The sequence below is a fragment of the Gossypium raimondii genome, chromosome 1 (assembly GCF_025698545.1).
Source record: "Gossypium raimondii isolate GPD5lz chromosome 1, ASM2569854v1, whole genome shotgun sequence".
In the NCBI taxonomy this organism is placed as follows: domain Eukaryota; kingdom Viridiplantae; phylum Streptophyta; class Magnoliopsida; order Malvales; family Malvaceae; genus Gossypium; species Gossypium raimondii.
In genome coordinates, this window is record NC_068565.1 from 23,150,068 (window position 1) to 23,176,991 (window position 26,924).

The 26,924-nt window shown below is 32.6% G+C and overlaps 2 protein-coding genes across 3 annotated transcripts; one reads left to right on the plus strand and one right to left on the minus strand.

The window, feature by feature from the left end:
• The first annotated feature begins 2,858 nt into the window (after nucleotides 1–2,858).
• LOC105785439 (uncharacterized) lies at nucleotides 2,859–5,222 on the plus strand. Its single transcript, XM_012611528.2, has 2 exons — nucleotides 2,859–3,832; nucleotides 4,743–5,222. Exons 1-2 carry the CDS (start codon nucleotides 3,217–3,219, stop codon nucleotides 4,943–4,945), a joined length of 819 nt encoding a protein of 272 aa, XP_012466982.1. The 5' UTR covers nucleotides 2,859–3,216; the 3' UTR covers nucleotides 4,946–5,222.
• Nucleotides 5,223–5,730: 508 nt separating this feature from the next.
• Nucleotides 5,731–13,653, minus strand: LOC105785438 (uncharacterized). Of its 2 annotated transcripts, XM_012611526.2 has the most exons (8): nucleotides 13,195–13,653; nucleotides 11,992–12,360; nucleotides 11,657–11,916; nucleotides 10,441–10,582; nucleotides 9,944–10,315; nucleotides 9,734–9,865; nucleotides 8,412–8,540; nucleotides 5,731–8,309 (listed from the first exon to the last, which is right to left on the minus strand). In XM_012611526.2, the coding sequence occupies exons 1-8, from the start codon at nucleotides 13,291–13,293 to the stop codon at nucleotides 5,880–5,882; spliced, it is 3,933 nt and encodes a 1,310-aa protein (XP_012466980.1). In that variant the 5' UTR covers nucleotides 13,294–13,653; the 3' UTR covers nucleotides 5,731–5,879. The 2 variants fall into 2 exon arrangements, with proteins under 2 accessions (XP_012466980.1, XP_052488939.1); XM_052632979.1 differs by lacking the exon at nucleotides 13,195–13,653 and having other exon boundaries at nucleotides 11,657–11,905; nucleotides 11,992–12,138.
• Between the last annotated feature and the right edge of the window lie 13,271 nt (nucleotides 13,654–26,924).

The following is a 26,924-nucleotide window of genomic DNA, read 5'->3' on the forward strand; positions in this document are numbered from 1 at the left end:
AGGATTGAAATAGATAGAATATGGAATTAAGGCCCGAGTGAACTTAGTGAATGATTAGGATACAAATGACATGTCATTATGGTCTAAAATGTAGCAAGTACTTTGTACCGGTGTCTAAAGAGTATCAGGTACCATGTATTGGTGTTGGATACCTTACCGATGGTTGAGGTTCCTACATACGTTATGGATTTCCACAGCTCGTGTGAGCGGCACCAAGTAAATGTTAATGTCCCGATTTACAGCTCATATGAGCAATTCTATCTAGAGTATTTGAGGTTAATTTGTTATAGTTCTCCGGGAAAAAATAAATCATGAAATTGAATTGAAATAAAAGCTCATATTTATAGATGTATTCATGAATTGAGTATGATCATTATGTTTACTATGTTACTTATATACATGTTATACTTATTATATGGTAATGTACTAACCATTTTGGTTATGACATGAATTGTGTAAGGTGTCAAGGAACATCACGTCTTGTATGTTTATATTCAATTATTGAGTTATGAAATTTTCGGGTAAGTTGTGTTAATTTTCATACGAACTTACTAGGCATTAAGTATGCTTACCTTTGTTTTGTTTTCTTCTCTGTATATTGTTAGGAATCGTGCTATCTGTTGGATCAAATTGGAGCTCACACTATCCACCTGTCAACTCAATAGACTTTTGAACATTTTTGCTCAGTTATAAATGGCATGTATATGTGAGATTGGAATTTATGAATTGGTTTCTCTTTATGTGAATATAAGTGTAATGCATATGAGTAATGTTTTTGTTTTAGTTGGTTTGAATCATGAAGATGCATATATGCCTTGGATAATTTTGCATACTCTACTTGATGAGATTTAGCACCTTGAAATGATATTGGTGTGGTGATTGCATAGGCTTGATGTTGTAGTATGCTTGAAAGTGAATGACTTGAATTAATTTTGTTGTGATTTGATATCGATTGTGGCATATTGGTTAGGTATTCAGGGAGATGTTATAACTTGTATTTTGGCATAGAATGTGCATGTTTGAATAGGTATATGCGTTGGCTAGAATGTGCATTTTAGGTCCCTTTTAATGGTTGGTTTGTGTTATGCTTCTAATAACTTATTTTTGCACCACATGAGCTGACACACAGCCGTGTGTCACACACAGGCCGATGACACGACCATGTACTCTTTAGAAATTAGTAAGCATTTGTACCATACAATTCTCGATTGTCACATGGATTGGCCACACACCCGTGCGAGTACTGTAGATATGGTCACTTAGTTTTGCATATGGTCTCAATTGTTACACAGCCCAGGCAGACAACCATGTGACTTTTGATAAATTTTTGCATTTTGGCCCACACAGCTTCAGTTAGTTACACAGCCTTGCGACTCTTTTTTCACACTGTCACAGCTTACCACACGGTCTGGGTACATGGCCATGTGACGCCTATTTGTAGAATTTTTCACAATTTTTTTAAGATTTCAATTAAGTCCTTATTTGTTCCCATATTGGTTTTAGAGCTTTCGTAAGTTCATGTGGGACTCAGATTTGTTTACAAATTAAATTATGCTTGGTTTATGAAATGTTTTATTGTTTAATTGAATGTTAAATGTTGGATTTGCATGTGATATGCTTTATTAACTGTTGTAGCATCCTATAGCTCAAGTCCGGCGACTGGACTGGGTGAGGGGTGTTACAGATATTCTTTGTTGAGTGACTCTGCCATTAAAGCTTTTTCTCTACTTTATCTCCCACTCGAAAAAGACTACTAGTGAAGAACCAATGATGTGAGAGACACCATTAAGCTCATCGTCTAAAGAAGAATAACAATAAGTTGAAGGAGTTTTAAGTGCTTAAAAGAGCGGTGATGTACGGCGATGAGCATGAACTATCGAAGTTTAAGTCTATCATAGGGAGCAGCACCACCACTTCAACCTCCATTGAATCCTTGGGGTCTGAAGATTTCAAGTATGAGAACCAGAGGTAATGATTGAAATAGGAAGGGTTGGTGATAATGGTAGCAGCGGCGGGGTTGGAGTTTGGGAGAAGAACAAAGAAAGGAGAGAAGAATAAAAGAAAAACAAAATAAGGGAAGGGAAAAGAGAGAGAGAGAGAGAGAGAGAGAGAGAGAGAGAGAACATGAAAAAATTGAAGGGGAGAAGGAAAAAAATAATGAAAGTGAAGAAAAAGAAAGAATAAAAAAATATATTTTTCCATGTGTAATTATATGATTGGGCTCCATCTTATTGACGACGGTTGACTGGTTGAAGTATGAAGATGGAAAAAAAAATATAGTTTACATAATCAAATTAATAAAAAAAAGTTTAAATACAGAAAAAGGGTATGGTATAAGGTAGAGTCCTAACAAAATTCTAGGTCCGGTTGATAGGCCTAGGCCTGACTTGACCCAAAAAAATAGGCCTAAATTTTTGCTTAAGCCTGGTTCATTCATATTAAAATTTTTTATTTTATTTTTATATAAAAATGTAAAAAATATAATTAATCAAAAACACTAAAAACATTAAAATAAATGTTTCTCAACAAATTAAAAATAAATTAAAAAATATTTATACTTAAATAACACTAATATAGGTACAATTTAACAAGCAAATAGCTATAAAATAGTAGCAAAACTAATAATAAAACAAGAGTTATATAATATTCAAATAATAATAATAAAATAGTAGCAAAATATTAGTGAAATGACAATAAAACAACGGGAAAACAATTAAAAAAAACAGCAAAACAACAAGATTTTCTTTTACAAATTTAGGTCGAGCCAAACTAGATTCAAACCAAAAAAATTTTACTCGATACCTAACCCGTTTTCTGAACTAACCTTATTATTTTATTCAGACATATTTTCCCACTTTTCGGACGGAGCTTGTATCGGCCCGGCTAAATATATCCCTAAGTCTTTTCTCTTTCTTCTATCATCATCTTACTCCCACCATCGTCTATCTCTTCTGTCTCTCGTCTCTACGAATCGGTTTTTCTTTTCTTTTTCTTCTCTTCTCATCTCAGTTCTCACCCACCGCCGTGTCCGCTGGTTTTCTGCGGATCTGACCCGTATCCCGTGTCGACACGGTTACGGCACCCCAATTTGCCGAGTCCGGGTAAAGAAGCCTAAATCTTAAGGGGGTTAAGCTTTTTCTTCATTGGAAATTGTTAAGTGTAGTAAAACTGCTTGCTTTTGATTATAACCATAATTGAATACAATACTTAGCTTCGATGGGGTCACTTCTAGTACCTTCCCCTCTACTTCTTCCGTCACTTTCCCGTAGCTTCCTTCCTAAACTCCAATCTCAGCCTCAATATATTAGCCCTCGCATTTCCCTATGTAATCAATACCCTTTTCGCCTTTCATTTCAATCCAGTTTTCCTCGTAAGTCACTATGCAGTCATCGGTCATTAGCAGGGGCTTTTAATACTTCAAGCGAGGGGACGGTGTCGGTTATCAATATCGAAGATTTTAATGAAAAAGATTGGTCATTTCTTGATTCGGAAGAGTTAAATTCCGAGCAAGCTAAACGAAATATCGACCGCATTACATCTGCCGGAGAAATATCGGAGTCGTCAAGGGTTCTAGTTTCGGTCGGTTCGGAAGGATTTGTGGATCATTTAGTTGAATCATCAAATACCCAATTGTTGCTTGTAGTCCATGATTCTATATTTTTCTTAGCTGGGATTAAGGAGCAATACGATGAGGTTAAGTGTTGGCAAGGGGAATTGATTTATGTGCCGGAAAAATGGACACCATTTGATGTCATATTTCTCTATTTTCTGCCTGCTTTGCCAATCGAACTTGACCAAATATTTGCGGCGCTGGCGAAACGTTGTTCATCAGGTAATCCATTTTTAAGTTTTTACTTTTGTTCAGATACTGTTTGCTTGCTATAACTATTTCTGCATATAATATATTTTCATGGTTAGAACCCGATAGCTGTGTGTTCTAATGATAGAATGTCGGGTTCGGAGTTCAGACTCTTAGGGTGGGTTTGGATGGGCGATTGGGTGCGGTGCAGTGCGTTTAGTTTATTTTTTTGTCTCACGCTACAGTATCGCTACAGTGTTTAATCTCACCGCCACCGCTATTTTTACACTAACCGCAAGTAAACACACTGCCCATCCAAACTCACCCTTAGTTTTAGTTATCAGAGTTAAGTGATTGAAAGTGTCAAATAAAACAGAAGGGGAAAAGAAGGCATTTTCACCATTAGAATATCATAGTGGAAACTTCAACCATATGGGAACAAACAAGAAACAAAGGTGTTAAAAGTACCGTAGAAATAAAGATCCGAGGTACATCTGACATGTCATATACCACTGTATTTCATCAATCACGTTAATTTGGATGAAATTTTTAACATAAAGGATCAATTTGATTTTTTATTTAACATATAAGGACTAATTTGCTTAATTTTTTAGTAGAGAAGTAAAATGCAATTTGATCGGCTCAATGATATTTTTAGGAAACAAAGGCTTAGTATATTTTGCAATTACTAGAATAAGGAGGCAATGCTGCTTCTATTTTTCATTTTTCTTAAAAGAATTTGTATCCTACACAATTTTTTCGTGTGCGTATGAGGATATTTCTTAGGGATAACAATGGGAAGGGTCGTTTTTTGCTTGCCTTGATCATGACCCAATTTTTACTTACATATCTGAACACCCTGGCTCTGAACTGTATTTAGTATTTTTAGGAGCTGTTTAAGCCATGACTGCAATATGAGATTGTGAGTGTTACTGTTGTATAGGTGCAAGAGTGGTGATTAGCCATCCCCAAGGGAGGGAAGTGCTAGAGCAGCAACGGAAAGAGTTTCCCGACATTGTAAACGGAAACTTGCCCGACAAAACCACGTTACAGAAAGTTGCAGCTGACCATTCCTTTGAGATGACTGAATTTGTTGATGAGCCTGGATTTTACCTAGCTGTTTTGAAGTTTAGCGAGGCAAATTAGTTAAAAACTGTTTTGGATTTCTACTTAAAACTAGGTGCTTCTTTGATTCATAGGTGAACAAGATCCCATACTAACCCGGGAAAGTCTTGGGAGAAAATGTACCCTAATCAATGTCCAAAGTCCAAGCTATAATTGAACTTTACAGGGTTTCTCAAGGATGGCAAATTATTAGTTTGTTAATAGAAACAGCTACTTATTGGAAACTGTTTCTTCTCCTGGAAAGTCCAGCTAGTTATTTTGATTGAATTCGAAAAGCAGATTTGATTTTCGTAATCAACTTCAAATTTGATTATTTATCCTAGAATTCAATTATGAAATCAATACTAAAAACTAAAAAACAAAATTGATTAGGTTCAAGCACCAAGGTTCTAATAAGTTCGATCTTATTGAGTTTTATTTTTAAAAATTTAAACTGGTTTAATTATATTCAATTAACGTCATTGAATAAAATGAATTTAATTTTGATTATTTGTGTACAGAGTTCATTTTAAATTCAATACTAATTATTTTTTTAAAAGAAATTAAAATCAAGTTACTTGAATCAGGGTGCTATCAATAATGATATACGACAAACCATATTTGATATAGATTAAAATCTGAAACAATCGAGAATTAAAAAGAAAATAAATCCAAATAATTTCCGAAAAACAAAAACAAAATCTCAAACCTCAACAAAAATATAGAAAGCCCTCAAACCTTATAGGCACTCTTCCAACATTTTCATTCTCTACATCAAAAATTTAAGGGAAAAAAAAAACGGAAATGAGAAAAATTGGGCAACCATCTACTAAGAAACTATAAACTAAAATTGGGATTTTCTTTCACAGCAAAGACCATTGTATACTGAATTACAAAGTACTCTCAAACTTCCATTTTCTGGGAAATAGGGTAGGGACTGAAATGCCAAACAGTCACCTCTACCTAACTACTTATATTAGAAGAATGAAAACCTTATTCCGTTACTTGCCGCAAACAAACTGTACTCTTCGATAGTGGTCTCCTTTTTATTGCAAGCATGGTCGTTTTCGACATGATAAGCTGAAAATTGAGAAGAAAATTCCCCGGCGATCTCTTCTTTCAGGGGGGCAGGATTGGATTTGCGTGCAGTTGAAAGAGCCACCGGCCCACCGAAATGGAACAAGGAAAAGCTAGTGTCATCTGTGTGTGGTTTGGTAGAGACATCATTTTGCCTACCTTCTCCATTTGCTGCTTGTTCAGTCGTATGCAGCCTGCCAGGGGCAAACATCTCAGAATTAACTTCGGTAAAAGCATCTTCTTTCCTTGTAACCGGCTTGGGAATCTGTAGTTGATCCTCTGCATACAAACCATTGGCCTTTGAAACTGGCTGATAGACCGGAACGGGACCAGGATTAAACAGAGGGGTAGCAAAATGCTGCAGAGTGCCATATGGCATGCATAAACGTGAGTTCCCATTTAAATCATAGCCAAGAGGGCCAGTATAAAAATAGGGGTTTGGAGGGAAAGGCATTAATCCATTGGCTGGTGTTGCTGACCAAGAAACGGGGTTCTGATGGTAGTAACCCATGGTTGAAGGAGCTTGATATACTGGGAACTGTATAGGTTGGTTATGGACTGATGTAAACGTGCCTTGATGTTGAGAACTCATAACAGCAGTCGATTTTTCATTATCAGAAATTGCAACAGTTGTCAGTGGATTTCCAGAAACTTTGTTACCTCTACTGTCTGGTGAATGCCCAAACAATGCCTGGTATTCCAAAGCAACCTCCCCATTGACATCCTGTTTTTTTTCGATTCCTTTAACCTGACACTCGGAGAAGCCATCTTGAATGCAGACTGAAGAATCTTTCCCATCAGGTGAATGTCCAAACAATGCCTCGCTTTCCAAAGCAATGCCTCCATTGACATCCTCTTTTTTATCAATTCCCTTCACCTGACACTCAGAGAAACCATTTTGAACGCAGATTGAAGTATCTCTCCCATCTGATTGTTGACTGGCCTCTTCAGAATCTGATGATGAAGATTCTAAGTTTCCATTATTTGAAGAGCAGGTATTGCTATCTCCTTCACTAAAGCATGAATAGCAGTTATCAGAACTAGAACTGCTGCTTATCATAGAATGAGAAATTTCATTCAAGGTAGAGTTTCTATTAGGACAAACTTCAACATCCTCGGATGCAGCATTCAGTGAAGAGCATTTATCCTGTGCTTCAACATCACAGTTCTCATTTGTTGCAAGGCTGGTGCTTGATGTGTTAACCTTGCTATGCTCATGACCGATTTCACCAAAATTTACACTAGCTTCACTTGTGCATGTCTCACCGGATGACTTAACAAAGTCATTATCAAGTCCAGCTCCTTTGTTGTAAGTAGACGACCTCAGAGTAATATCCGTATCAGAGTTGGTCCGGGGGTAATTTCTCTGGACTTCTGTGGGCTCCCAAACTTTATTGGAATTAAGTGAATCTCGACTGGAAGGATTGTTTCCTGCAATAATTTTATTTTTTAGCCTTCCACAGTCTTCATGCATGTACTCTTGTTGATTATACTTGTTACCACGATAGACTTGCTTGGACATATCTAATGCAGATTTTGACTTGCTTACAGCCTTGGCTTCTTGGCCTACTCCTGTCACAGAAACATATGGCTCAATTTTGGCTCTGTACTCGTTGTGTTGGCCGCAGCTGCAAGAGTAGATGTCATATCTGTCACTCCGGCTGTTTGGACACTGAAACTTTTCAGGATACTTAACATCACAATTCCGACCATTGGACTTTGCACTGTTTATCCTTAATTGCTTATTTGGTCCATTGATGCTCCTTGAAGGAGCCTCAAAGTTTTCACTTTTATATCTAGCTTCAGATCTATTAACAGGAGCACTTTCTGACACAACAGGAAATCGACGCCGATCGGACCATTTCAGAGATGTATCAAATTGACCATCCTTGCGAAATTTCAATCTCCGTCGAGAAAATTTTGATTGTTCTGTTGGAAAAGAGCCATTCCCATCTTTTACCTTTGTACCTTCTCCATCAGGACCATCAAATGAGTGATTTTGCAAACTTGATGCCAAATGCCCATCTAAAAACTGTTCTACTTGATCATCTGGAGAACCAAGTGTAGACACAATTATATCACTCGTCTCGCACACCGAGTCTCTGCAATTAATAGAAATATTTTCTTCAACCTTAGTATTGGGTGAAGATACTTCCTTTGAGAAATCAGGAGTAACGCTTGAGTCCGCACATTTTTTCTCTCTCTCTCTTTCTTTTCCTTTCAGTCTCTCCTTTCTCCTGAGCTTTTTCTCTCGTTCTTTTGTTCTTTTCCTCTCCCTTTGTTCTTCTTCCTCACGCTTTTCCTTCTCTTCTTCTTCGAGAAGCTTCATCTGTAGAATCATTTAGTGTTGGTAATACTTATGAATATCAAAAGAATAGTCCCCTATATCTACTAATATGCAGAAAGGAAAGCATATCCCAATTATTCTGACCTGCTTTTCCAACGTAATAATTTCCTTGCAGGCAACATGAATTCGTTCTTCCAGCAGCTTTATTGCAAGGCAAACAAAGATACTGTGTGCATTCTGGCGTGCTGTTCCTTCCCTAAAAGCCTTTTCAACCTGAAAATCAAAATGGGTAAATCGTTGTTAAAATTTGTAACATAAATTTAGCAAATATGCAAAAGGCAAACAACTGAAGCAATTTGACCTGTATGATTGCTGTGCCACTACCCACAAGAACCACCAAAAAATATCCAAGTTTATTCCTACCAAGCTTTAGAATGTTCAACATAAACTCATTTTGACTCTTTGATTCAGTTACTTTAAAGGTCTTTCAAAACTCTTCTTAATCACATATATAAGCAAACCATTTCTTTAAAGTTTGTGAAATATGGCAATCACCTATATCAAAACAAAGGACCAAAATATGTAGCCTTAAATCTAAATTCATTATCCTTGATTGAAGATGACCTCACTTAAAATTAGCAGTTCACTGTGAAACTAGGATCAACTCGCACTTCCACACCATGCATCCCATGGTGTTTTTCCAAATGATCAAAACCTCTAGTGTGCATTTGCTCCTTTAGACAACAATTGCTTATAATTCCTTAGAAAGAGGAATCTCTATTAATTATTCCCAGAAAATTTGATTTCCACAAGTAATAAGTGTGCTAGCGCCTCTGTATTAACATGAATGTGAGCAAACAAGAATAAGGTTGAACACCTGCATGGGACTTGTTTGACAATTCAACAAAACTAACAAGATATCATATTAGAATTTGTCCCCAAGCAAGCTTAACAACATGGAGCAAGTTTGGCTTAACACAATCATACTTTTTTTATGATATCATTGCTTACACAACAAACTAATTGCATTCTTCACTCCAGTAGAGTAGCTATACTGTGATGAACATCCGATGGTAATACTTTTCAAAGTAATTACAATCTTCCCAACTTTATTTATCACTCATATAGGTGCTTTCTGAACATCAAGCTCAAAGCATTTGCTTATCAATCATGAAGTTTAACTGAAGACAATTTTTCATCTATCATTAGCCCTGCTCCTCTAAAAAGCAAGAGCCAACAGAAAATATTTCAAACAATATTCTTTTGAGAAACAATTGGATGAATTATGATTGATAGCTAGCCCTAATTGACAACATTAGCTTATTTATATGAACCAGATTTTGTTAACTTCCTCACTATTACATTCTTCTAAACAGACAATGTTTTTATGTTAATATTTGAAAAGAAGAGCAGCAATATTGCAAGACTTTAAGGCATATAAGAAAGGAGAATGGTTCGGAACATGCCTGTTCCTTAAATATAACAGTAGCAGCATCAAGAAGAAACTCTCGAGCAAGTTCAGGACTCTTCGCATGCTTTTGAGGACGGAAGCATTCACCATCGATCTCATTTCCATCCTTGTCCATGGAATCATCATCCTGAAGAAATGAGTCAAAGTTTCAACATCTCTAATATCCAAACAATTTTTTTCCTAAGCCTAACAAAGTTTGAAATACCTCTTCTTCCTCGACCTCTTCAGCATGCTCAAAAAACCTTCTAATATTTTCACCTCTTGTGATTGTGACATAACCATCTCCAACTACAAGCCTGCAATGCACACATTGTTGGCCCTTAAGTGCATGGGCTTTTACAGAAAGTTCAGAGCAGCGGCCATCCAATTTCCAGGCCCTCAGGGTAATATAACACGAACTCAAGCCATCAAGATCCAAACCACGGACTCGAACACTTCCATTCATGCCAACATTTTCAAATTCCCTAATATCTGATTTTCCTTCCCCAGTTCCAACTGCCCATTCAAAATGATGGTAAGTTCCAATAGTGTCAGCAAAAGTTTGGCGCCAATCAGCCTTGACTGTGTCATGAGATACCTGGGTAGTAGTAAAGAAAAAGTTTAGTCATACATTCATTATGAACAAGTAAATCAAAAGATGAACATATTGTAGTATAATATAGTAGTCAGTGCACTAAAAGGTTAAAGATATGAATGAAGCACCTCATACAGAAAAGCTGTATCTGCAACACAAAACCAACTAGTGCATCGAGGTTCTCTACGCATGCGTTTTAGCTCCTTCAGCTCCTTGAACTCACGGATAACGTTTCTTCTGCAATCTCTGCAAAACCTCTTGCTGTCAAACCTGACAAGAAGACAGAGAAATATTTGACTCCATCCTAACAGCAAATATTTACTGAATTGAAGAAGTAACAAGAGGGGTAATAAGCATGCCAGCAATCCACTGGAGATAACTGATGCAAACAGTGTATGCACATCTTCCACTACCCATCGTTTCAGGGATTTCAAACTCCAACTCACCCTCCCCGTTCATCTTCCATAAGAATCACTTGGAAACACCAACATTGAAACAAATCAGACATATTTGGGATAGCTTCAAAATAAAAAAACAGTCTCCATGTCTTCTCACGATCTCTAGATAGCAAGGTTCTATTTTGAATTTATTTTAACAAGGAAAAGAGTCCATCAATTTCATCAAATCCTTAATTCTCCTCTGATAAAGAACTGGACAGCCTACAGTTGACTATTCAGAAGAAGGAAGGAAAAATGATAACTAGATTGGGGGCAGAAACAAAGACAGATCAACTGTTCATAAATCTTGGTTCTAAGATCAAGATGTTTTATTCTCTGAAAGATTGTAGAATTTTCTTTGATCTCCTTCAATATATAAAATTTTTGGCCGACTTAGTGTCTTGATTTAAAAAATAGGATTAACCATCCTCCAAAGTTAGCATAACAAATGGATGAATCGTCAAGGTTGTGCTTTCTGGACCTTGAAAGGTTTCGTATAGTGCACAAAAGCCATTAAGAATGCATAAAACTGAACTGCTAAAGCTCAACACATGCTTCGAGGAGTACTAGTTTTATTTCAATAATTATACACGTTTAAAAACTTAACTCTCTTATCTAGGAAATCAGAGGCTCCAAAATTGAATTTACTTCACAGTGCTTCAGTCATCAATTAGGAGAACACAGAATATCAAAAGCTTGAATGGCTCACAACTGAAACTTTCATGTCTTTAAGATCATCAAACAAAAATTTTGTCCTCTATAGTTCTGACATTCCCACCATCAGTCTTATTTTTCTAGCTCCAATGAGAACCTCTAGATCAATTATCATCTGACTTCATACCGTTTGCCAGCTGAACAATATAGAAAATGAAACACATTCAACCGTAAAGAAGAGCCATAAACACACCTGTACATAAGCCTCTCAATAAAATCTTCTTCCTTCATTCTTAAAAGAGATTGCCGAGTTTCTTCTCCAAGAGCTGACCAGAAATCCACCAAGGTGTCACAAGAAAGCCTGGCAGTGTGCAGTGCACATGTTTCTCTTGTTCCATGTCCTCTTCCATAACTAGCAATTCCTTGGCTTATCCAACCACGACCTCCCCCACCACAAGCATCAGGATAAAGCAATTCACGCTCCCGCTCCCTTGCACGTGCACTATCAAACACCTGATTCAATTAAAACATCAAAAACTAGAAGAAAGGGGAAAAATAGTCAGAGAAAACAATCTGATCAATACAAACGTTTTGTAGACCCTTAAATGACTTTGGGCACAAATAGCAGTCAAGAAGTGTCAGTGAACCATTGCGAGTCGTTGTCAAACCTCCCCAAGGATGGACAGATGGATCTTGAATTTCATCTTGTGTCCCGTTTGTCAAATTCAATCCGCCACCAGTTCCCTTTTTTGAGGCTCCTGACCTGTTGTAATGAAGGTTACCAGCTACTCCCTCCTGCTGCAAGGATTTTCCATACATGACAATCTGCAAAAAACCTTCAAGCAACAGCCCATTACATCTGGAGCAGTAAATGTTCTTGCGAGCTCGCTCAAAGAGTGTTTGTTTATCAATTCTAAGGAGCTTCTGCCGAGCTTGCATTGACAGCTCACTCCAGAACTACAAAACAAAATCAAAGCTCTTAGTAATATATCAGAAACTAAAATCAATAAATCACATATTTATAAATCATATCCATTATTAAATTGCATAATCAATACTACCCCTCTTTTTTCTGTAAAATATGGACCGTGGAGAGCATAGTGCAGAGAAGGCTAGGTCTTGGGTTACACAAAGAGGTAGCTCTAACTTATGCCATAGACCATGCCTCCACCAGGCACAAGGACTCAACCTGTGATTCAGAATTGAAGTTTCACATTCTAACCATTTGGGTGCTCCATCCTAATTTGCTAATAGGAAAAAAAAAAGCACCGTTTCTGGAATTCCCAATTCTTCAATCACTTTCGTTTTACAGCCAAAAAGATAAAATCGAACATTGACAGCAGCCGGAAGCCACATTGAGCTCAACAAAGCGTAAAAAGAAAATCCACAGTGATGAAGTTAATAATCAAACTTCTAGATTCTATTTCTTCCATTACTCAACTCAAAACCAGGAAGAGCACTAAAATATAAGTGCCTCGGCTCTAAACAAAATTAGGTAACTAATGGACAGCGTTTCTAAGCAAAAGACAGATTTCATGAAACAACAAATAGATTACTAGAATGAAAATTGGCACATAAACAAAATTAAATTAATTCCATAAACTGGATCTAGTAAACAATAAAAAAGAATTAAAAATCCAACCAACTAAGATCCAATCAAAACTTAAACTACCCGTCAACATAAACAAAAACCCAATCCAAAAAATTTGATACAATCCAATCCCAATTCAATAAAAAAAAAATACAACCCGAAAAAAAGATAATAAAGCGAAGAAAATTAAAATCGGATACCTTCTGGAGCTGATTGTAGCTAACAACGTCATTTTGCTTAGACCAAAACCCAAATGAGGCATTATTATATTGCTCATTCCTTTGCGCTAATCCTGGCATCCTTTGATTTCTCAAACTCTCTTTGCTTTGCAATCGTTTACCAATCTTTCCATTCCCGCACTAGAAATCCGTTTTACGTTACCGATCCTAAAAGGAACAACCGGTTCGATAAAACTGAATCGGAATTAACGAAATAAAATTCAAAAAAGAATGAATCGGAGATAAGGAGATGATGATCCAAATCGAATTAAATTTGAGGAAATTCAAAATTAAAAAGGATGGGGTTTGAAGTATTGACGACGATGCATATTGTTGTTGTTTCCTATTGATTTTGATTTTTATATGTAATTTGTAAAACAGAAAATCAGTGAGGGTGAGGGGAAGATTTTGAGAGGAAAAGGATGCTTTGTTTGGGAATGGAAGGACGGTTAAAAGGGAAACAAACTGTTACATTACAGTTTTTAACTATCCCAGGTAAATTTCATTGAATAATTTATATTGCTCTAATAAATAAATAAATATTATAGAGTAACAATTTCTTTTTCTTTTTCCTTTTTAATTTCAAAGTTTTCGTGTATTATACTCAATTCTTATACTTTTCCTAAAAATTATCTTCTACTTTGGCTTAAATTTTTAATAAAAGTTACAATAAATGGAGTCCTAATTAAAAACTATAACTTATTATAATTTTAAAGTTTTTCAAATGAAATTAGAATGAGTTCAAATTATATTTTTATAAAAGAAAAGTAAAATACCCTCTAATAATATAACTTATTTTAATATGGAATGTTATTTTATAATTTTCTAATTGAGTTGATGCCCAATTGACTTACCACACCAACTTAGGGATTTTATTAATAATATAGATATACAATTAAAATGAGCATAATAAAATTAAAATGTATAAGTAAACCAAAATAAAGTATTGGTTAGATGGTAAATTTAAAGTTTTTTTAATATAATTAGCATTGGTTTAAATCCCACAATACACATTTTTATTCTTTTTTTATTAAAAATATTAAAGTCCCCCGAACAATGTAGCTTATTTTAAATTCAGAAGGTCATTTTTTGTTCGAGTTAGTGCTTGATTGACTCGTGATACCAACTTGGGAATTGTATTAATAGTATAAATATACCATTAAAACGTGCATAATGAAATTAAAATGTATAAGTAAGCCAAAATCAAGTCTTGGTTAAATGATAAATTTAAAACTTTTCTAATGTAATTAGCATGAGTTCAAATTCCACAATACACGTATTTTTATTTTTTAATTAAAAGGACTAAAGTGTCTTCAAATAATATAATTTATTTTAAATTTGTAAGGTCCTTTTTGTAATTTCCAAATTGAGTTGGTGCTCGATTGACTCATGACACCAACTTAATCAAGGATTTTATTAATAGCCAGTATAGGTACAATTGATGGAGGCAATAGAGTGTGCATAATTAAATTAAAATGCAAACATAAATTAAAATAAAGTTTTGGTTGAGTGGTAAATTTTTTATGTAATTGGCATAGTTCAAATCTCATAATACATATATTTTTATTTTTAATTAAAGTGACTAAAGTACCCTCGAATAATGTAACTTATTTTAAATACGAAAGGTCTTTTTTGCAAATTCGTAATTGAGTTGGTGCCTGATTGACTTGTATATTTTTTCAATGTAATTGACATGGATTCAAATCTCATAATACATATATTTTTATTTTTAATTAAATTAACTAAAGTACCATTGAATAATATAACTTATTTTAAATACGAAAAGTCTTTTTTATAAATTTATAATTGAGTTAGTATTCGATTGACTCGTGATACCAACTCAATCAAAGATTTTATTAATAATACAGATAGAAGCATTTTGACTTCCGTTCCTTCTCCCAACTTCACAAAAGAAGAATACTACTAATATCAAATAATAAAAATATAATAATAAATTAAAAATCGAATAATAAAAATTGAGCATATCAAATAATAGTGAAAATTAAACTTTTGGTGATGAAAACAAAACTTATAAAATAATACTAAATGTTGATTTTTTTATGATTCTTAGCAAAGATAAATATAAAATTATAAAAAAAACCTAATTACATTCTTGAATAGGGTAAAGATAAATATAAAATTACGAAAAAATAGAATATTAACAATTTTGAGATTCAAACAATTTAATTTAATAATATATAAATAAATAATGTACCAGAAATTATTAATAATATTATTTAAATTAAAATATATTAATATTAATATTCAGATCATGATGAAATTTGATATTATTTTAATATTAGATATTTTTAAAATTAAATAACATTAATATAAATTATGCTAAATTAGTTAAATATTTTAAATATAATTTGTAATTATATTAATTTTTAATTTATTAACAATATTTTGAAGAAATTTATTAAAAATTTTAAAACTAATATTATAAAAATATTATAAATTTAATATATACAATTGACCCGTAATCTGTATTTGAGAATACAAACTAATTTAATTAATAATGAAAAACTATAGAAATTAAATAGAAAAGGAGATGCGCCACTTGTCATCAGTACACACTTTTATGCCTTTTCATATTATATATATTAGTTTTCTATTTCGATGTATAATTTATTGGTGTATTTTATAAAATTATTATTTAAATAATAACATATTAATTAAAATTATCAATGAGACAATATTTAAAAGATATAAACAACTTAAAAAATATATTTTAAAATTTTTAAATATAATATATTTGTAATATGATGTGTAATAGGGCCCAATCGACCCGGCTCAAACATAAAAAACAACCCAAAATAGTCCCTAGCCCAGCAACTAAAGAAAACCTAAGGGAGAAATAAACCCTAGCCGCATGTCTGCCCTGACGCCGCCAGCAAGCATCCAACCGCCGCACGCCTCGGGGCCACTGATGCGGTCGTTGAAAGCACCAAAAATATCCTATCCCTAATAAATAATGAAAAAGAATAGTAAAAGGGAAGTAGGGTCAAATCCTCAGGGACTGGACTTGCAAAATATGTTGTTCCGTGAAATCCCAGGCAGAGTCTTGCCCAAGACAACCTGCGTTCCTGGAAAAAAATAAAAACAATAACAGAATTAAAGGGTTGGATCTGGAAATGAAAAATAAAATAAAAACAGAATTAAGAATATTGAATTGAAAATTCGAGAAATTAAAAATAGAGTTAAGAGAAAGAAAATTCTTATGGAAGATTCCAGCCTCCAGTTGTCTCGTTCCGCCTTGGGTTAAATCCTCAGCTTTTAGATGATCCTTCCCAAACCGAATAAGCCAGTTATAGTGGAAGAGGACGCCTACGACCACCAGCTCCAATGATTTAGACTACGATTTGGTGGAACCTGACTCTAGCTAACAATCGCTTCTGTGGGATCGTCTTATGCTAGATCAACGCTTCTCAATGGCGAATCCCACGCCATTTTGTCTCTTGGGCTCGCCAACCTCTGACGCAGTAAGCTAGCGAACCGACTGTGCAACCTTCCCAAAACATACAAAGCGGCCGCCTTTGCATATGTTGAAAAACTTACTTCTTAAGGGACTTGGGCGAAGGCGTCACTCAGTAGTCTGAGAAACGATGAATACTCGTGAGAAGGCTAAGTCGGATTCTAAGCCTCAAGAACCTTTTGGGGATTTTGACAACCTTCGCTAGATGGGTTTAGTGGCTCATGGTTGTGGTAGAAAAGGAAATAAATAAAATAAAAATAAAGATTTTATTGAAAGGAAATATGAAAAGAACAAAAGCCTAGACTTTTGGGGAAAGAGTGTTTACAGAAAAAGAAAAAGATGAGATCCCCTTTTGAGTCACTTCACCCCCTATTTATAGTGCTAGGGGAGATATTCTAATTCTACTTAAATTCCTAAAAGATAAATACATTTAATTGAAGATAAATAAAGATAAAATAAAATCCTAAAAATAATCCTTAATAATTATCTCAATATTAATTATCCTAATATAATTAAAATAGAGTTTAATAAAATAAAATTTCTTCTTTTTGCATTTCAACCCTTGTGTCCTCCATGCTTGCACTTTTGGCACCAACTTTTTCTTGTGTCGCACATTGGCCCATTTTATCTCTAAATTCACGCTTTTGGCCCTTAATTTCACTTTTGCCTCAAATTTAGTCCCTATGAGATAAAAGATCATAAATAGCTCAAATTAGCAGGATCATACTCAGAATAAATACATAATTAATACATAAAAATACGTTATTCTAGAGTGTTATCAGCCACTCCTCCACGAACGCTCCGTGATACCTGCAAACACGGACTCAAAGAGTTCGGAGGAGAAAAACAAGCAAAATATATAATTTATTTTTTTTATTTTTTTTCCTTTCGGCCTATAAAAGGCCATTAAATATGTAAAATAAAGGGAGGGATCTTTTGATAGGAGGAGAAATACACAAGAAAATCGAAAAATACAGAGAGAATACTGTAAATTGAAGGAAAAACAGTGAAATAAAATCAAAAGAGGTGAATTTCATCTTAGTTTTTTTTATTTCTTTGTTTGTTTTATTTATTTTCTGATTTTTTTGTATATTAAACAAAAAAATAAAAAGGGAATATCACCTTCAAGGATGCGCCGTTGAAACCCGAGCCTGCTTCGCCTGAATCGGGTCTGGAATGGCCGGGATTTGAATCGGCCGGTTGGTTGAGAACGGCGGCGGCGCGGAGAAGGAGTTGAAAACCTTAGCAGAGCTTTTGGCTCTCTTTTTTGTTTTTTTTTTCCTTTATGCTACAAATGAAATTTTTAAAAATTTTTTTGTTTTAAATTGTATTAGCAAAACGGCGCCGTTTAGGTGGCCATACCCGCGCGATGACCCGACCCGAAGGGGAGGATCCGCAACCTGACGACACATGGTCTATTTGCGCAATTGGCCCTTCCTTTTTGCGATGCACTTCAATTAAACTCATTTTGTTTCTTTTAAAATTTAGCCGCATCTTTCATTTCTGTTTCAATTCGGTCCTTTGCTGCGCAGCGTTTTGGAGGGTGGGATTAATTTCCCTTTTAGTCCCCCATAGTTGCTCGCGTGTTCAAGTTTGTCCTCTTTTATTTATTTTCGAATCTACCCCATTTTTTTGTTTTAAGTTCAATTTAGTCCATTTTAGTTTTTTTATATTTTTTAAAATATTTATCATTATACCATTATTTATTATTGTTGTATTATTTATTATTATGATTATTATCATTATTTCTATATTCATGCATGCATGGTTTTTACAATATATATATATGCATTTTTTATGTATTAAACACACATATTTTTATATATAATATATACGCATTTTTTTAAATATATATACATTTTTAAAGCTTTTATGAATACATGCATATCTTTTATTCATACGCTTTTATGTATATTTTATATATTTTAAAACTTTTATATACTTTATTTTGTAAATATATACACATATACATTTTTTATCTTTATTTTATTTTCATGATTTTCATACACATATATACATGCATTTATTATTGGTTTTTTTATTTGATGTATCTTTTTGTTTATAAATTTATTTGTATATTATACCCACTTGTATATATTCGTAAATGTTTATTCATATATGCTTGAAATTAGAATGTTGATCTCATGTTATGCATTACCCCTTTTAGCATATCCTTTTTTTTAAAAATGTGTATTTTGGTTTTATCGAAGCATTAAAATCATCATATTTTTACAAATTTTCAAAATATTTGGCATTCATGATTCTCGGGAAAGATTGTGTCCTAACTTACTGGATTGCGATTATTTTTCGATGAATTTAGAAAGCCAAGTATTTGTTTTGCAATTAATTCGCAAATTTTAAATAAAAGCTTATTCTCGGGAATTCAAAATGTTGGGTCCTAACTTACTGGTCATGACATTTTCTTCTCGAAATAAGAATTTTCAAAAGCAAAAGGCCATAATCGGGTATTTTGAAGATTTAAAAACATTGTGCCCTAACTCACTGGGTGTGGTGTTTTATTTCTTTGAAATAAAAATGTCTTATTATTTTAATTCGTTCATGAAATAAAAAGTTTCCTTTTAAAATCTTTTCAAATTTTCGACACCAAGGCATTAAAAAAATCAATTTGGTACCAATTTTGGGCGTTACCATGGTGCTAATCCTTCCTCGTGCGTAACTGACTCCCGAACCTATTTTCTCAAATTTCGCAGACCAAAATTATTTTTGAGGTGGGCCGATCACACCTTAATAACAGATCGGTGGCGACTCCAGTTTTGTTTTTAAAGTCGACAACTAAAATTTTTGTTTTCAAAAAAACGGTTTCGACATTATGAATATAATTTATATTGGAACAAAATTTGAAAAATAAAGTTGTTATAATATTTATATATATAATTAATGATTTAGACTTTATGGCAAGTATTTTTGTTCAACCAAAGTTTTATCTAAATAATAGACAACCATATTCGATATTTATTTAGTGAAATATCTTCACTTCTGGCTTTATGGTCACATGTATTTTTTATTATAGAAATGTATGGTCCTTTAAACTCTGTTAGCAAAATTCAAAAACTCCGTATTAAATAATTTTCTTATTTTAAAATGAAATTTTGAATTTCCTTTTCTTTTAACGAAATTTCCACTCCAATACAACTAAAATACCATAAAATTACATTTACCTTATATCACTTTAATTTCAAGGACATTGTGAAATAATGACGACATATTTTAATAAAATATTATCACTACAAATATATGAAATAATGACGACATATATTTTAAAAAATATTATTACTATAAAAATGATGCAATTGAAATAATGACGACATATTTTTTTAAAAATTATTGAGGTTTATTGACTTTAATCTTTGTTTGTTAAAAATATTTTATAAAATGAAAAAATATTTCAAACTAGCTAAAGATTACAATGATTTTATTTTAATAAAAGTTGTTGCTACTTTATTTAAAGCTGAATAAAGTTTTTTTTTTTTTCACTTTTTCTTGTTGAAATTTCTTATAAAATAAAACAAATTAATTTGATTAAAAGCGTATTACTCACTCCTGTATAAAGAAATTGAACTTTTTTATTGAAGTGGAGAGGAAGCTATTTCAGTGTACGCATGGTTTGAAGAGATATACAAAAGCTACGCCGTTTCGTGAGGGCAAAAGAACTAAACGTGTGAGAACCTTGTTGGGCCAATTTTAGGGGCAGGAATCAGCCAGAAATATGTCAAATCAGACACTACATAGTCATATTTTACATGTCAATGTCCAACCAAAAACAGCCACGTGTGCCCTTTTTATTTTATTTATTGTCGGCGAAATCCAGTAAAAGATAATTATTTTTATGGTAGGATTAATAGGTTATTTCGTATTTGAGTTTTACATTTTTATTTAACATGGTATTTGTATTTTTTTTTATTCACTGATAGCACAAAAGTTTTACATATTAGTACGGTGAGATAATGCTGTTAACATTTTAGAGTTTAATTGATTGGGGTTGATGGAAAATAATTGTTAATATTATTAAATTTAAATTTTATTATTTTGTTAATAAAATTTATTTAATATAAATTGTGAATTTGTTTAATTTGTTAGACAGTTATGATTTTGTTTTTGAGTTTTAAGATTGATTTGATGAAAGTTAATTGTTAATTTTATTAGTTAATTATGATGATAACTATAGTAAAAACTTTTAAAATAAGAACCAAAATTATCTTAACTATTAGATCAAAATAAATGGTTTTAAACCTTAGATTTTGTATTTATCTTACCTTATTAAAATAAAATTAATTCTTTTTTTCTTTTCATAGTTTATGTTAGGATTTTAGATTTAATTTCTTTTTGGGAGCAAAAATATTAGAATGGAAAGTACGAGATCGATTAGGGTTATTAAGATTAATCAATTTGGGTATTTGGTACTTATTTTAATTAAAATTTTGTCAACCATTTCATTCTATAATTTTGGGAATATGCTTGAAATTCTTTGAGTACTTGAAATCAATTAAAAGAAACGTTCCAAAATTTTTAGAATGAAATGGTTGACCAATTTTTCAATAAAAAAATATCTTTAATACCCAAATTGATTAATCTAAGGCTTAGAACTATTTATTTTGATCTAATGATTAAGATCATTTTAGCTCTCGTGATTCTCATTTTAAAAGTCTAATCTTATTATTAGCTTGATTTTATCGAATTACCTTTTTAATTAGTGAAGTACATATTTACATTCATTTTTGAATTAATATTTTTATTCTTATGAAAGAAAAAATTAAATAATTACAATATTTAATAAAATTATATTTCAACATGATTTACTTTTCTCCAAACATATATAATTTTTGAAATAATAATTTTTTTACATATGCAACGTTAATAATATTATTTGGAAAAAGTTTTATAGGTTTATAATCATAATATTTTATATAATATTTATACTTGTTTATGGGTTAGAGGTCAAACTTCAATAAAGAAAATGTATTTTTTCAACATCCTATTCGACTTATTTACTATTTAAGACTTCTTTTATATTAATTTTAATTTTAATTTTAAAAATAAATTCAAGTAAAGTTAATGTTTTAAAAGCCTGAATGAAACTTATATAGTTAAAAACAAAATCCACATAATAAAGTTTAATAACAATTTTAAGTTAAATGAAACAATACTAAGGCAAGGCAAGGCAATTTATATTCTCTTCTTAATCTCATGTCAAAGTGTCATGAGCAGCGAATCAAAGCCCATGATGAATGTATACAGATCGTCTTATAGAAGTCAATTAATTAATTGGGGCTCATTTGACCCACTTAAACTGATCCATTTCGTAGAATATATGACAAAGCCTATCTACTTGAAGCTTTAGTAGGTCCAGTAAAACTAGAGCTACCATAGAGAATATTTTGTAATCCTAAGGGATAAGATTGTATAGTGTTTAAATCCCTTAGGACTCTCATATTGTAGATAGGCATGAATCTCAGTTGTTGATGTAATTTAATCTATACCAATAGATCTAGGGGAGCTCAACTATAAATTGAGGCCTCCCTCCTCATTTGTATTTATTCAATTCAGATTTACTGAATATATTTGATAGCATTTACTTAAACAGATAATGTGCATTGCTTTCTTATGGCTGTTTTAGTTCTTTCGTTGCTTTGCCGCTTTGAGTTTGCTTCCGCTTTACTCCGATGCTTTAGAGAATTTCCTTTGTGAATTCTCACTTTCAAGAGTTAAGTTGACTTAGGTGGATTTGAAGATAAGTTTCTGCCCAAGGTCATGCAATTTACGAGATTAAAGTTCTACCCTTGTGACAATTGGTACCAGGAGCTAGTGTTCGGTAAGGTGCTGGTTGAGATAACGAGAGGAGTAAATAATCAGATTGAGCCTAGAGAGACCCGAGGGGGCAGGAAAGCGAGCAGATCGAGAGATATGTTATCAACTTTAGAAGGTAGGGTTTCCCAACTTGAGGATTCCATAAGTGATGTGAGGAATGTTGGATCTAGTGCCTAAGTGTAGTATATTCATTTTGTATACTTATATTTTTCAAACAAATTAGTTTAATAATAACATCCATTAATTACATTAATACCCTCTGTATATTGTCTTCAATGTTTTTGCATGCAAAGAAAAATTAAAGCAAATATTGACTCACTAGTTATCTAATGTTTAACTAATAATAAGCGGTATTATATGATCGGATTGTAATCTGAAAATACAACTTGTATTAGTAGATGAACCTAAACTTTGTGCGTTGAGTATACGACTTCTGTAGTATGTAGCATCATTCAAAATAGTGGAGTCCATAGCCCAGCTAATGGGTACATGATAAATGAAAAACAAACGAGGTCATGAGTTGTTTGTCTTTGTGATAAATGACTTAATTACTTTTTGATAGTCATTGACTTTTCATGAAGGAAGATGTAATGGTTACCATGAGGTAAATTAGGATCATATTGGGAGAACAGATTTATCTCAAAGAGATTAAGGATATATTATGAAAGTAATACACTTTTGACAAGGTTATTGGATGAACACTTATTAAATAACTTTCGTAATGTTATATAATTAGGGAGAGCTGTCACGATACTTTAGTGGAATGACTTTGTGACTAAATAAGTTTATAATTAATTGACAAAAAGTTAGAACTTAATTATAAATTATTTGAGCCCTAATTATATATGTCCAATTGGTCCCTTTGCTAGCTTGCTGAAACAAAAAAAATTGTATGCAAAACCAAATGGACAAAAATGAATAGAAATGATGAAGTTAGAGAAATGGGTCGTATTCATAAATGATTGCGTTTTCTCGTTAAGTATAGAACTAACTTAATTAAGTTAAGGTTTTCGAATTATATTAAATAATTAAAGTTCAAAAATGAAATTAAATTAATTAGTCATTATAAATCCAATTGAATAAGTATATTAAATATATTTTGTCATAGATTCTTTTACGGTAAAGTTGTTATGAGTTTAACAAAATAAGAATTTAATTGAGAAAACTGTTTTAATTAAATAAGTTAATAGTATAAATAATATTTACTTTGAGAAATAGAAAACAAGTATTTGGTGGGATTAAATTATAAAGTGTTGGATTAAAAGTTCAGTAAGCACATATAATTTGATCCAATATGTCACATCTCAAAAATCGGGGGTTAGTAGAATCGGGTTTGTGAATCAAGAGAGAGTGGCAATGCTCTAATTTTTAAGATGATCTTTGTATTTTTAGGAAATAAATGAGTTAATGATGGTCTGTTGGTTAAGTGTTAGTGGAGCTATCATTGAAACCTAAGTTCAAATCTCTTCTCTTGCACTTTTTTTATTATTTTGCAAATTTTGCATCAAACCTTAGTATGTAACACGCCTTATTTTTAAAATAAATATTGCAAAATTATTTCAAGAATGAGGAAATAACCCAGTGGTTAAAAGGAATATAAGAAAACATGGAATTAAATTAAGCATGGAAAATAGTTTTAATAGTCAAGAATAGACTCTCTCTATTTTCGGGCAGAATAACAATATCTTAAAGTTGTGTATCTATTTTTAAGTAGAAGTAAAACACTTCTTGAATTGTATAAGTTTATTTCAACTAGAAAAATGAACTCCTAGTTTAAGGGTGGCAACCCTAGTTAATATTACTTGGGTTTGTCGTCCCTCCCTTTAATATAAAGGGCTTATGAGCCTCTCCCATATCGAGTCCAATTATAAGTAATTATCAAACTTTTAACTCGGTACTTTATAATTCAATCCAACCCAATATTTATTTTTCTATTTCCCAAAATAAACATCTTAATTTATTTCCAATTAAATAATATTCTCAACCTAATTCTAATTCGTTAAAATCATGACGACTTTCTTTGTAAAAGAATCTATGAGAAAATATATTTAATATTTCTACATTCAATGGGTTTACTATGACTAAAATCATTCATTTCCATTTTAAACTTCATTTAGTTCAAAAATATAAATTCATTTTCAAATCATTTTCATTTTAGAAAACCACATTCATTTTCAAATGATTCTATTTCTCTATTTTCATTTTTATTTTGGAGAAAACCATAATAATTTTCAAGTGTTTCCTATTTCTCCATTTTCACCATCTCTATCCATTTCTGTTCATTTGATTTAACATGCAATTCATTTCTAGTTTCAACAAACTTAACAAAGGGGCCAATTGAACATATGCAATTAGGGCTTAAATGATTTATAATTAAGTTTCAACTTTTCTCCTGTTAATTATAAACTCACTGATTCATGAAGTCATTCCAATATAGTATCGTGACTGAGCTCTCCTTAACGATATACCATTACGAACTCGACCAATGATCGTCCAATGACCTTGTCATAACTATGTTACCCTCATAGGATATCCTTAATCTCTTTAGGAAAATATCCGTTCTCCTAGTATGATCATATTTTATCTCATGGTAATCATTATATCTTTCTTCATGAAAAGTCAATTACTATCAAGTAGTAGTAACCAAATTATTCAACACAAAGAAAAACAACTCGTGGCCACGTTTACTTTTCATCAACCATTTAATACCAATGAGAGGATATCATTTACTCATGTCTTGGGCTATAAATTCTGTTATTGTGAATAACGCTACATATTGCAGAAATTATATACCCAACACACCAACTTTTGGTTCATTATCTATTTAAACTCAAGCTTTTACTCACATCAAAGTATACGAGTCACGCATACATAATTTGTCATCCATTCAGGATTTAGGTATGCCGCGCTATGAACATCGAAAGTGAATAAATCCATAACTAGATTCAGGATTGATTCTTCTTGGGTCCAGTGCGATGTATTGTCAGTTTAGTAAATCACATCTATGTCTATATCTTTTGGAATTCATTCGCTCCGATGCCCAAGACAAAGCATCTCCCTAATCGGACTTGATAGACATCATATTAGTCTTTCAATCGGTTTGATCATTTCTGATTAGACTAAGTATCATGTTTGTCTACTAATACAAGTTGTCTTTCTGTATTACGATCCGACCACGTAATACTACTTAGTATTAATTTAAACATTAGACAACCAATGATCCAACATTTGCTTCTATTTTTCATTTCATGCAAAAACCACATGAAGACAATTATACAAAGTATATTAATGTAATCCATGAATTTGTTTTATTGACCAATATGTTTTAAAAAATTACAAGTGTATATAGACGAAAATACTACACATAGGGCACCAGATACAACAACTTGGGTCAATGATCCTTAATTCTGTTAAAGCGAAAAGGGTCGCAAGTCGAAAGAGTTGATTTTTGTGGAAATCAACATCGCAAGCCGAAGGAGGAGTGCTCTTATTGATACGGGGGCATCTGATTTATTCATGTAAGGAAAAGCCACAGATAAACTTGGTCTCTCAGTTAGTAAAACGACTAAGAGAATAAAGACTGTTAATTCTAAGAAGGTACCGACTGTGGGAGTAGCACAAGGAGTTGAGATACAGATTGGTCAATGAAAAAGCAATGAAGGCTTCATGGTAATTCATTTAGATGATTACGGCATTGATCTTGGCTTGAAATTACTTGACAAGATTGATGCTCATTTGGTTCCTTTTTCTGATTTCATATGTATCTTGCATACTTGTCAACAGTAATGCATTATGTCGGTGAGTCTAGACATGAGGGGAAAAACCAAAATCTTGTCGACAATCCAGCTAGCCAAGGGTACTCCTCGTGGTGGGAATGTTGACTTGGTAATTTGGAGTGCTAAGAGACCTCATTGGAAATGCTAAAGGTGAGAAAAATTGGTATGAAGCCTGTTGAGTTATTAATGGGGCTAATACCAATGAGAGAAGTGGGTTATGCATCAAATTTGTGGGAAAAGTGGTGATATAAACTGGGCAGTCAAAAAGAGTACATGCTATGAGAAAAGTGGTGATACAAATTTTATTAATTTTTGCATAATTATAAATTAAAAATATTTTTATAATTTCAAACAAATAAACTTATGAATTCTAGATTTTTTAGATTTTTTTTTATAATTTTATAATTTTATAAGATTTAACATTAAAAATTTATAAAAGTACCAAAACAACATTTTAGTTATAGTTTAGGATCAAATTAACTATTATACCTATGAGTTAATGTGCCATGTTATTCAAGGTAGAGATAGGGGCGGTGGGCTGTGGCCTTGTCCCCAAAATGAAAAATTCTATATATAACTCTTCTAACTTTAGAAAACCACAAATTAGTGTAATGATATAATTGCACTTTGACCCT